This window comes from Protopterus annectens, chromosome 1.part1, assembly GCF_019279795.1.
Source record: "Protopterus annectens isolate FY-2018-M chromosome 1.part1, PAN1.0, whole genome shotgun sequence".
Classification (NCBI taxonomy): domain Eukaryota; kingdom Metazoa; phylum Chordata; order Ceratodontiformes; family Protopteridae; genus Protopterus; species Protopterus annectens.
In genome coordinates, this window is record NC_056726.1 from 1,014,569,501 (window position 1) to 1,014,582,781 (window position 13,281).

Sequence of the window (13,281 nt, forward strand, 5' to 3'; positions counted from 1 at the left end):
TCCCTATGGGAAAAGAAAGGCTCAAGTAATAACAAAATGATTTGTAAAAAGAATGGCAACTCTCAGAGTACACTGCAACTATGTCAGCTTGTCATGGAAACTCTGTTCAACTGATCAAAATATTAAATGTTTATTGTACCATCTGTCTAAGAGTCTGGCAAAATATACAAGTACAGCAGAGCTTTCTTGTACTACACACCTTAACTTAATTAAAAAAAAATCAGTTTATGGTTACGTTGTACTTTTTTTCTTGACTACAGATCATATTTAATTATTATTATTTATTTACTGACATTTGATTACTGGGAACATCCAACTAGGTAAGAGCCCATTTTCAGCAGAGGCCCGGGGAGAAAAGCTCCAAAATATTACAAAACACTTTAAGAGCAAAAATTTTACAGTCTTCAAAAATAATACAAAAAACATCTACAGTTTAAATAATAAAACCAAATTTGACATAATATGGAAAGATTGGTTAAACATAAATCCAAGTTATATGACAACGATTTAATAGTTAGAGAAATTTTAGCCAGTTTATAGAGAAATTAAACATAAGTTAGTATAATTCAAGCAGGAACTGCAACATGAAGTGAGAGAAAAGCAGGCTTATGGTATATTTAAAGAGAAAGCCAGGGGATATAAATTGATAGGTCCAAGCTTTGTGCAGCACTGCACATCTGTCCATCAGTAAATCACCACAGAAAATCAGGGAAACAAAAGAGCATGGCTTTGTACCTTCAGTTTATCAGCCCTAATAGCCTGTCTCTCCCCCCACAAGAGTTTAAATTGGGTTTTCTGAAGAGTTATAGATGTAAGGGGACAGGTATAATGTACTGCAGTGACTATAGATGTCTGTAATAACTCCTAATTTGCCAAGTTAATTGTCAAAGGTAGATCATCCGTGTCAGAGGATTTCATAATCCCCCACCTCTTCTGTCATTAAGTTTTAAATCCTTTAAATATCTCAGAAGATTAGTATGACTCACATATACTCAGAAGTTTTTCAGTTTCTCCAAGATGACCTGTGTCTAGCTTTTCAAGCCATGAAAGACCCAGTTCTACTTTACCTTGTATTTCTTTGCAAAACCAATACCTCTACCAATACCTGCACTACAGACCTAAATCTGCATCAAAATATAAACAAGACTTGTGGAAGAACCGGTTCCTAACAGAGCGTATACCCAGCCTATGGAATAAATTGTTACTACAGGGGAAACAGAGTACTACTTTGTTTACCTTTAAGGTTAACCTTCTTGATTGGATGGTAGATATAAGTTATCATGTAAGGCTCTGCTTGATTTGGGAGGTTAGCAGTATTAAGTACTTGACCATGGTGGCAAGAACATTTAGGTTTGTCTGCTTAAAGATAAACATGGTGAGGCATCTTATGGTCCTCGTAATTACTTGCCTAGTATTTTTCCATTACTCATATTAGACTAATCATAGAATGAATGATACCATATGGAACACATATCTCAAAACACCATGCTCATTTAGAAAGACCCCGACATTTTCCAACAAAAATAGTTAAAGGACTTTTTTCCCTTAACTACCTGGACAAATAAAAAAACTCTGTTTTCCCTCTGTCATTCCAGGCTTTATGTGATGATCTCTACCTTGTCATTTCAACTATGAAAGATGCTTTCCTACTCGTAAACATAACCTCTTGGTGACGTGGTCCTTACGTATGGAATCCATACTTATGGAGCAAGATCCCCTTACATGTCAAAAGTGTAACACATTAGCCTCCTTCAAGTTCTGCTTGATGGTTGGATTGGTGCACACTAATTTACTCCTGAGGTAATCAATATGGCCACCATCAAGTCAGGTGGCAAATTCACCCATTAAATTCTTGTGTCGCATGGTTAGGCTATATGTATTCACCCAGACTGCTTGTCTAACAACAATGTAGGAGCCTATAAATGTATGCATTATCCAGTCATGTTAAGGAAGGAAAAAGGTTTGATGAGGTCTGCACAAGTTGAAGAAACTGTTGATCTCCAATCTAACTAATAAAGGAAGCACTTACACTATAAAACCAATTTAAGTTTGCATTCTGACCTTTTTAGTTTAATTCTTATTTCTTCTTTGGTGTTGCTGATATGTGGGTTTACTTTGTGTTTGGATGTAAAGGTGATCAACAGAAAGCATTTTTCTATCTTGATGGAGTGAACAGCATAATATACTATGTAGTCACACAGGGCTGAGCAGCAATAAGTCTAGTTATATTGGTGTTAGTAGCATAAAGCATTAAATGCTGGTGATCAGCTTAAGCTGCATAAATTATTGTCCTGCCAGAAGTAGCCAACAAAATGTGCTGTCTCATTTCACTGTAGGGAGCATTGCAAGGTATAACCTGTCAAGTTGGTGCAGAGGATAAAGGAGCTATAAACAAGCTGTTTCTTGTAGTTCAGTGGTCCTAGGTTTAATTCCATCAGTCTCCATTGGTAGCTGTGTGACTCTGAGCAACTCACTTAACCAGAGAGTGCTCCCAGCCTGAGTCTGGAAAAGATCCATGAAGACCAGAGGTCTATTCCTGCTAGCAAATGTCAGTGAGAGCAATATTAACTATTTTTTGTCCATGGTGGAGAGAAGGTTAGACTGTAGAATATAAAGCAGTACATCACGTTGCACAGTCATCTTGTGGTAAGTAGCATAAAGCACGGTGCCTTCATTTTGGAGGGAACAGAGTAATGCATTGTCCGGTCATGTTAAAATGAGAAGCATGATTTTGGGGTAAGTAGCACAGTGCTCTGTTCCGTAAAGCAGAAAGCAATGCCCTTTAATGTGAAAGTGAGCTGCATAGTGCATTGTGTCATAACAGTTATGTTGGGGTGAGTACACTCATAGGTTCCTGTGTCATATTAGCACGAGCCGTATAATGCAATGTGCAGTCATTATGTAGCTAAAGATTCACAGTTTTGAAGATGTGTACTAGGGTAATGATCACTGGGGCCTTTTTAAGCCTAGCCATGAATCCTAAATCTCTGACAAGTTCTGGTATCCTTGGGTAGTGCAAGCAAGGACTTGGGCGATGAAACATTTACAAGCTGGGGCCTTTGAGATGAACCATTTACAGGCTGCCTGTGTCCATTGGAGACATAGGTGCCAAACCAGGGGTGAATTTCTGGTCACCCAGCCAATGTTCTAAGTTACCTTGAATTGGGTTGGGGAGGAACTCTGCTTTACTTGGATGGGGACTCTGTTCCTGAGAAAGGGTTGGCTCTGGGATGCATACTTGTCTCTCCAGCCGTTCATAGGTTCATGGGTAAAAACTAGGTTAATGACCACTAAGGCCCTTATAAGCTTAGTTGTGCAACCACAAATGTTGCTTACAAATTTGATTTATATCGGGGTGATTTACAGACTGAGTCTGTCCATCACAGATGTAGGCACTGGACCAGGGGTGAATTTCTGATTACCTAACCATTGGTCCAAGTAGTACTTAAATAGGAGAAACTCTACTTCAAAAGGATGGGAAGCCTGTTCCAGAGAATGGGAATTCTCTTTGAAACATATCTGTCTCTCCAACATGACCTATTTATGTTTCAAGCAAAATGTTGGTCTTTTCATCTTGTTGTTCTGATGCTAATTGTTTTGAGGATATGCAAAAGATTAATCAAAACAGGGTCTAAGGATGCCTTGTATGCCAGGCAAAAATCATTTCTCAAATGTCTGTTTGATATCAATTAAAGAGACAGGACATTGAGGCAATCAGCATAGGACATTGTGTTTACTACCAATACTCTTTTTGTAAAGAAATTTTGTGGATGTCCAAGTTGTTGCATTGTCTGCTCAGGTACATACCAAAGGGTGCATTATACCATATGATGGCTCTGATGAGGTCCGAGTAGAGTGATATGATGACCTGTCTGGAGCTAGATACTATGCCCTTGCATATAAGTTGAGCAACACACAAGCTCAACCTCCTAGTGTAAGAAATCTGGACAAAGCCTGACAAAATGGGGGAACAAAGGCCCCAAAATAGGGACAGATTTTAAATACTGCTCTTATAAACTTAAAAGTTGCTAGAGCAACAGGGTTTGTGTTAACATGCATTTTCTGAAGGATATGAAGTCTGATATTAAAACATATGTCATTATTTAGTGACTTCAATCCTCAGATCATCCCAGTGACTTGCCAGAAAATCACAAATTTTATGAGAAATAGGCCAAAAATATGAGGCAAAAATCTGAACATTCTGCAAAAATTTGGACAGTTGAGGGGTAGGACAATGATTTACTTACTACCTTGAACACATGTTGGTTGAAGGCTAGGTAACTGTCTACATGGATTCCCAGTGTTTTATTGATGATGTAGTTACCCAGGGTGGCTGCCTTCCCAAAAGGTACTATAATGCATTTCTTGGTATTTAGTTTTAAGCCTTGGCTTTGTGACCAGGCATTTCTCTGTGCTAGGCTTTCCTGAAGGGTGTTCTTATCTTGGGGGGGATTCAAAGACTGATCCCAGTTTGCAATCGTCTGCAAACTTCATTAGCCAGAGGCATTTGACATTGGCTTTGACATCCGAGAAATAGATCCCAAAGAGGAGTGGGCATGGCAAAGAGCCCTAGGGACTTCACCACTGATCAGCCTATGTTTGGAGGTGGTCTTACCAGTTTTAGTTTCAGTGAGGCAGCTAGCTATCTACTTGTTATACCTAGTTCCTTAAGTTCATTGACAATGCCTGAGTGAGATATTGTATTAAATCCTTTAGCAAGATCTGGGTAGGCAGTATATTTTCCCTCATCCATTGCCTTACTGACCTTTTAAATAAGTCCACCAGATTCGGTAAGCAAAACCTTCCTTTGAAAAGCCAAAATGTGATGGATCCAGTGTCTGGAGGTTTCCTATAGCCTTGTTAATAATTTCCATGATAATTCCTTTCATGGGTTTGCGAGGAAGACATGTCAGAATAATGGGTCTTGGGTTTCTAGGATTTGTAGAAGGTCCTTCCATATGAAGGGGATGACCATTACAGTCATCCATTTACCTGGCACATAGCCTGTTTTAAGACTATAGTTAAATAATGAATCCAGGGGTCCAGATAAGTCATATTTTAGATGATTCAGGATGCATCTTGGCATGTTATCAGGGCCAATTGAGACCATGTTCTTGGCTTTAGTGCGTGCAGCCAGTATATGCACCCTAATTATAGTTGGAGGGTTATGTTTAAGGGTATTTTTTGGGGATGATTTTGGATGGGGTTGAGTAAAGTTGGAACTGAATTTGTCAGCTAACAAGTTTGCTATATTACTAGGTTCAGTGAATGTGGCACCATTAACCACCAGTTCTGCATATAGCTCTATGCTGCCCTTGAGGTTTCTGACATAGCTATAGAAGGCATTATGGTTATCTTACACCTGGGAGGCTGTCTTAACCTCAACGTTGACTTTCCTTGACCTAATTAGCAGTCTTAGTTGCCTATTTATTTTGACGGGATAGATTTTATCTTTATGGGAATTACCCTTTCTGATTTTGAAGTCATTTTTTTTCCTTTTGGTGTATATCCTGTTTAATTGCAGATGCTACCAGGGTGGTTTGATTCTGGGACTAAATCTGAGCTTACTTCTGGTAGGTACAGCAGCCTCTATGCAGCCATTGATATGGTAGTACAGAGTTTCTGAGAACAATTCAGCATAATCTGCTGTCGTCTTGTGGTTTGTAGGGTCACTGAATTTTGAAAAATCATCACTTAATTAAAGATAATTTGCCTTTGACTAGTTCCCTAACTGTTACTGGTTTTAATGGGGTTATGAAAGTGTTTTGATTTTAAAGGAGACAGCTTTAAATGTGGACCTTACCAGGAAAGATGAGACATTGGGAGGTTGGGGGAAGTGCGGCATTAACACATATTTGTGTGCACAAAGTCCAGAATGTTGAAGCCTCTAGTGGGTGCATTCACTATTTGTTCTACGGTGTTTGTATTTATGAAATCCAGGAATTTTTGTACCTGTAGATTTGAGGCCATGTACAACTCCCAGTCTATAGAGGGGTTACATACCTCTCAAGCTCATAGTGCAATAAATCTGGGCAAAGTAAGACAAAATGGGGGATAAAAGCCCAAAAATAGGAATTTATTTTAAATATTGCTCTTATAAACTTGGAAAGTTGCTAGAGTAACAGGATTTGTTTTAACATACATTTTCTAAAAGATTTGAAGTCAGAAACTCATATGAATGTCATTATTTAGTGACTTAAATCCTCAGATCATCCAAGCGATTTTCCAAAAAACACAAATTTTATGAGGAACAGACCAAAAATGTGAGCTGAAATCTGGACATTCTGCAAAATTCTGGACAGTTGAGACATATGGATGGGTAATTAAAGTCTTTCATGAGTAGGGTTGGCTGGTAAGTGTCTCTAGTAGGTCCAAGTATGCATTGTGAGCTTCTTGAAACATGGAATGTGACCAGTAGCTGGCTAGGATATGGTATGAGATTTTGTCTACAGTGATCTCCACATGGTAGAATTCCAGTTTGTCATCCTATTTGACCTCCCTAGAGGTATGCTTGTTACTGATTTATATTGAGGTACCTCCATCTTTAACCCTTATCTGTGCAGCTACTGGTCTAAAAGTATGAAAGGCACTGAAACCTTCCACTGCAGGGGTGCTCTCTTTAGCTTTAAACTATGCCATAGTAACTTCACAGTTATTTATATTCCCGAGCGGGAGGAGATTTTGAAGGGAGTGTAGTTTTTTATTTAGGCTTCTGGCATTATGCAGTAACAGCCTGAGGTTCAGTTGAATTGATTTTGCTATGACAGTAGATCTGTCAATTTGTCATTGCCTAAAAAAGGCACTGTGGGGATGGATAAAGTTTTAGCTAGTATTCCAAAGTTGATAGCGGAAAAATTTAGACCACCCTTGGCAAGGCAGTGTGGTGTGTTAACCATATTCTCCCAAGCTGACAAATACTGAATCCCATGACACCAGAAAGACGGCCAGTTGTAGAAATCAATTATTTTTTACTCATATTGCGGCATCATCCTCATTGATGGTAATATGCTGCTCAATGCATTGTGACATCATCCTCAGTGATACATTGTATCATTGTATCAGTGTATCATTGCATCATCCTCAGTGATGGTAATTATGCTGCTCAATGCATTGTGACATCATCCTCAGAGATACATTGTATCATCCTCAGAGATACATTGTATCAGTGTATCATTGTATCAGTGTATCATTGTATCATTGCATCATCCTCAGTGATTGTAATATGCTATTCAATGCTAGGCTCATACCAGCCTGAGACACATAGTCCGAAACTCCATAATGTCTCTGTTCATACAGTCCAGGGAGGTACGTCTCAGGTTATTAACACCTACATGACAAAATGATCAGCGATCAATGTCTGTCTGCCTGGGATGACATGCTTGACAAGCCGCTGTGCCATGAGGACAGCTTGCACCTGTCACCCCCCGCTTCTGATATTGGGCAAGGCAAAGGCCACCCCATGTGCCTTTTTTTTTAAGCAAGGCAAAAATGATAAACCTACCGCTAAACAAAAAATGGTCAATGCCAGAAGTCTAAACTCAGTATGGAGAACATCGATGTCTGTGCTGTGACTGAAACCTGGTTCAAGGCTCCTGAGAGCACCCCAGCACTATCAGGTTATACCTCATATCATTACCCACACCTCCAGGTTAGTGGCAATGGAGACCATCCAGGTGCAATTAACCATAGGTAAAACTGCCCTACACTTTGTAACATGCTACAGGCCACCTTCTCAAACTCAGGAAACCCACACAGCCTTCCTGAAGACACTGGAGAGTATGAAAGTTTCTCTCCAAACACCATCATATTGGGTGACTTCAACTACCCAATCATAGACTGGGAACATTACTCAAGCCCCAACACCCTTAAAGGTTCCTTGAGTTCATAAACTCAAATGCTATGGGACAACTAGTCACCATTCCCACAAGAGGAGAAAATATACTAGACCTGATCATCACAAACATGGGACAAAATGCTCCATCTCATTGGTGAGATCAGAGCATAAATTAATCTCACTGGAGATCCACATCCCCCCCCCCCCCCCCAAAAAGACCACAGTGAAGAACTTCTCAAAAGCAAACTTCACACTTCTTAAGACTGGAGTGGTATCCTTCAAGGCCCCCGAGCCAGTGGAAACCACAACCCACGCTGCTGAAACCCTTACAAATGCCCCCTAATAAAATCAAGACCCTTTCCACCAAAGGCAGGCACCGTCTGGTGGACTCCAGCCATAAACAAACTCTACAACAAGAGATCACTCATAAAATCATCCAAGGTCACCTTTGAGAGAGAGATCGCTACTGACACAAATGGCGATCATAAAGCCTGCTTTAGCTATGTTAGAAACCTGACTGGGAACTCCCGGATATGCTCAGAATTAGTCCAAAATGATAAAAATCACTGAACCCACAGACATTGCCAACATACTGGCAGACAGGTTCAGTGCAAATTCCTCCTCCTCCCCCAAAAGGAGAAATATCTATCCCACCAGAGTCTAGCCTCCCAAACATCTCAGATGCCCAGGTGAGAGCTGCTCTCTAAAGCAAAAAACACAGCATCAATGGGACGGACGGTGTCCCCCCCTGTGTGCTACATGAACTCAATGAGGAACTAAACCCACACATAAGGCTGCTGTTTAATCTACGGACCCTGGAATTACCGCCCCATAAGCTTGACGAGCCTTGTCTGCAAAGCTATGGAGAGGATCAGAATGGAACTCATAAATAAAGACATTGGAGACCTACAGACACTGGATCCTTCACTAAGGCCATTGATCATCATAGAAAAGCTCACCAGCTTAGATGTAAACCCATATGTCACAAGATGGGTTGCAAACTGGCTCAAGGACAGAACACACAGGGTTAGAGTTGCTGGTGCCATGTCAGTTATTTTTCTGAAGTGCAGGCAAACATAGAAAATTTGCAGATGACTGCAAACTGGATAACTGGTGCCAGAGGGGACCCAAGTTGACAGTAACCTCTCTTTTGACACTCACATTGCCAAAGTGGTTAGGAAGACCTTCTACATTGCCCACCTGATCCAGCAGTTGGAAAGAAAGTTCCTCACCAAAAGGATAAAGGGCTCAAACATATGTCATACGATGCCCAACTGAAGAAACGGACATGCTCCACCTCAAAAATCCAAATCCACCAGAGCCACGAGAGCAAGAGACTTAAACCTCAACACGGATATAAATGGACAGATTCATCACCCAGAGACTGAACAGAATCCCAGTCCATGTGAGGCAGAGCCCCTCACTGACTCTGTTCAAGAGAAATCTTGAATCATCTCTGTATCACTGCTGGACAGAGGCACAGCAAACTAATGGGTATAGTATTCTCATCCTGGTGGTGAAAGCTGAACCTATGAACCTATGAACATGGATTACGATGGAATCATACTGGTACCTACTGGGCAATGACTTGAGTGCATGCATGATTTAGTGGATCATGGCTTCAGATAAACAACTAACAGTTGTATTCTCCCTGTTCCTTGTGGTTAGAGGGACAACAGTATATCTTATAATGAAGTCCCCTATGACAAGAATCCTGGGAGGGGTGTTTGCTTGCCTTAGGGGTTAGTGTTTTGGGCTCCACTGAGAGTGACAGTTTGTGTAATGTTGGGTGTTGTTTTTTCCTATAGTCTTTGGGCTTGCTGAGGCATAGCTTTGACAATAGGCAGTCTAGGAGGTCTTTGTTGTTTAGGAAGATTGCTTTTAAGTGTCTCAGCATGCGTTAGTGTATGTGTGTCTTCCTATTTGTATAACATGCAAGGTTTAAGCATTTAGAATGGGAAATTCTGATGCTGTTTGTTTTATGGATATGTAGAAGGACCAACATTGTGGGGTCTTACGATACTTTGTATGCCAGGCATAGAACTCCCCTCAACAGTGTGTAGGAGACAGAATACAGGGATAGAGCATGAGGCAGTCTGCATAGGACATATTATTTACACCCTGTATACTTTTAGTGAGGAGCTCTGTGGATGTTCTAACTGCTCGATGTGACTAGTTAGGTACATAACAAATGAGACATTATACTCAATGAAAGGTCTGATGAGTGCTGAATACAGTGGGACAAGGATCTCGTTGGACCTAGATGCCTTATCTTTGTTTATAAGTTAGACAAAACAGAGTGATTCCTGACTATTTTAAACACATGATAGACAAAGGCAAGATTATAGTCAACAGTGCCCCCAAGTCCCTGACTACTGGATCAACTCTTAGGGGTATGGTGTCAATATGATAGTTACTGAGATGGTTGACCTTTGACATCCTGAGGGATACTACTATGCATTTCTTGGCATTTAGTACAATCCATGGCTATGACACCAGTAATTTGTCTGTCTCAGCCCTTCATGGAGAACATTAGTGTTTGTGTGGGATTCTATGACTGCTCCTAAGTGACAAACATCTGCATATTTGGTCATCCAAAGGCCATTGACATTTGCCTTGACTTCAGAGAAGTAAATACCAAAAAGGAACGGCTCCAGGACCGATGCCTCAGAAACTCTGTTTGTGACTGGCCTCTTTGTAGAGATGGGCTCCTCATTTCGAACTCCCTGGGTCTTGTCTGTGAGCCAACTAGCTATCTAACCTCTTGAGTTTGTCAAGAGTGCCCAAGTGGGAAATTGTATCAAATGCTTTGGCTGGGTTCCTATTACGTGATCGAAAATCCCTTTAGGCGAATACAAAGACATCAGACAGTATTGCGTGAAGTACATAAACCCCAAATGGTTAAAACCGCGAATTTCGAAATGTTGGTTTGTTTTGGTTGGCCCATCTGCTGTATAGCTCCGGAAGGTAAGTGTGCGATAGATAGGACTTTAGTGTTAGGATTTGGGTTAAGGTAAGTGCATAGATAGGTAATGTATGTAAGAGTTTGTGTAGTGTTAGGTGTAGGGTCTTTTTAAGTGTATGTATGTGTATTATTTATTTTGTTTAGGTGTATGTCTTTAGGGGATGTGTGCGGTAGTTACGGACCTTAGGATTAGGGAGGGATTAAGTAGACTGCATAGACAGTTGTGTTTGTGGGGTTTAGTGTAGTGTTGGAGGTAGGGTTTTGGTGCTTTAGTTTAGGTTAGAAGTAGGGTTTGGTTAGTTTATGTATGTGGTTTATTTATTTTGTTTGGGTAGGTAGTATGTAGCGGGTGGTGGGGTTGGGCGACTATGAGAGTTCGATATTTTTTTTTCTGCAGTTTAGTGCATTCGGGATTTTCACGGTTTGCGGTATAGTGGTCAATGTTTTGGTATTCGCGCATAGGGTTTTTCGCTTTGCTAATATAGACCTGCTTTGGCCAGGTTATGTTTTGCCCTCATCCATTGCTTTGTTAGCCTTCACAAAGAAGTCTACCAGGCTGAGTAGGCATGATATGACCTTGACAAAACCAATCTGGGCTAGGTCCAGTATCTGGAAGTTTTCTATGCCATTATTAATCACATCCATGATATTTCTTTCCATGACTTTGCATATCTGACTAGCGAGACTTATAGGTTGGTATTTTCCAGGGTCCTTGGATGGCATGGCATATTTATGAGGAATGACAGTTGTCATTTTTCTTTTGTGAGGCATGAAGCAAGTTTAAGTTGTGGTTCCAGACGGCATGACTAGTCATGCTTTATGGTATTTATAAGGCAGACTGGGATGATGCTGTGGGGCCTATAGATGCAGTGTTCTTAGCCCCTAGTGATATTTGTGGAGGTTGTATTTGTTGGTATTTCCTGAGGGGAGAGTGAGGGCAGAGAAGGGTAACATTGCAGCTGAATTTTCTGCCAGTAGGTTTGCCATATCTCTGGTACAGTGTAAATGTAGGACGACGCAGTGGTGCAGCGGTAGTGTTGTCGCCTCACAGCAAGAGGTTTTCTGGTTTGATTCTTAGCTGGGGTGCCTTCTGTGTGGAGTCTGCATGTCCTCCCTGCGTTCGTGTGGGTTTCCTCCGGGTGCTCCGGTTTCCTCCCGCATTACAAAGGCATGCATCTGGAGCCTTTCTCCCTGGGCCTCCGCTGAAAATTGGCTTTGTTCCAAGTCGGACTTTCCCGGTTAACAAATGTTAAATAAAAATAAAATAAAAATAAAATAAATGACTCCATTAACAATAAGTTCTACACATAACTGTGTATTGTTTTTGAGACTGCAGATATAGGTAAAGAATTACCTTGGCTTGGGAGGCCAGATTTACCTCAAATTTGGCTATGGAAGGCTTTATTTGTCTTTTGAGTTGCTAGGTTGTGCACTATTACATACTGGTGTACCACATTACAGCACTAGGATGAACACTAACACAAATCTGCTGTGCTGTATTAGGGACAGCACTACAATGCATTGTACAGCCATGTTAAGGTAAATGCTGTAATACACTGTTGTGTCATATTGGAGTCAGAAGGATAATACATTATGACCTTATAATAAACAGCTGTGTCACACTGGTATGCACTGGTGTGAACAGCTTAAAGCACTGGGTAATCATGTCAGGGTAAGAACTGTAATATTCTGTTGTGATACATTAAGTCGAATAGCATACGGTATCATTTAGCATAAACTGCTGAGCCATGTTAGTCTGAGCTGCATAATGCATTATGCAGACATGTTAAGGTGATTGAGATAATAAAGCGCTGTGTTATGTTAGCTTAACCAGCATAATGAACTGTCTGCTACTGCTAGGGTGAACACTATATACATTGCTATGTCACATTAGAGTGAGCACCATAATTCATTGTGTAGTCCTGTGGGGTGAACACTATAATTCACTACTCTGCCTCTGCACTACAGTGAGCAGCATGGAGAAGACCTCTCATCCAGAGCACATCTAAGACTCTAAAACACACAGACATCTTCCTCCTTTCTGGGCCATGAAGATTATATCTTGGTTTAAGTGACCAAAATCATCAAACTGCCAAAAGCAGCTCACAGTCGGTACAGTCTCTCCCTGAAAATATTAACAAAAAATGTCCTTCTTCCATCAATCTTAAACAGAGCATATTAGTAGCATTAGTGGTGCAGATTACGAAACCACCGGAATGCTGCCAGACTGCAGAGCTAAAGAACCATTAACAAACAAATGAAAAACATTCTCAGGAAGAAAGGTTTAGCAAATTTGTGTTGGAGTGCAGCCTTCTAGCTTATCAGTGGGAGTGGTAAGTACTAGGTAGCCTGTCTACCACAAGAAGAGTGGTTCTTGGCCCAGGAATTGTAGTTTATTGATCATTCGGGAAGTTGTCCATCTCTTTCAACTTTCTGGTTTAAAAGACCACATCTGTACTTGTTTCCCATCTTTCCTGTAACT

At 40.7% G+C, this 13,281-nt stretch overlaps 1 protein-coding gene across 1 annotated transcript in view; it reads right to left on the reverse strand.

Moving 5' to 3' along the window:
• The window catches only part of LOC122808760, a 1,224,833-nt gene that overhangs the window by 307,232 nt on the left and 904,320 nt on the right, over positions 1 to 13,281 (reverse strand). The window contains exon 7 of the mRNA XM_044079786.1: positions 1 to 3. This exon is cut by the window's left edge and continues 146 nt beyond it. Within this exon, the coding sequence (XP_043935721.1) occupies positions 1 to 3 (3 nt within the window). The remainder of the gene's footprint in view (positions 4 to 13,281) is intronic.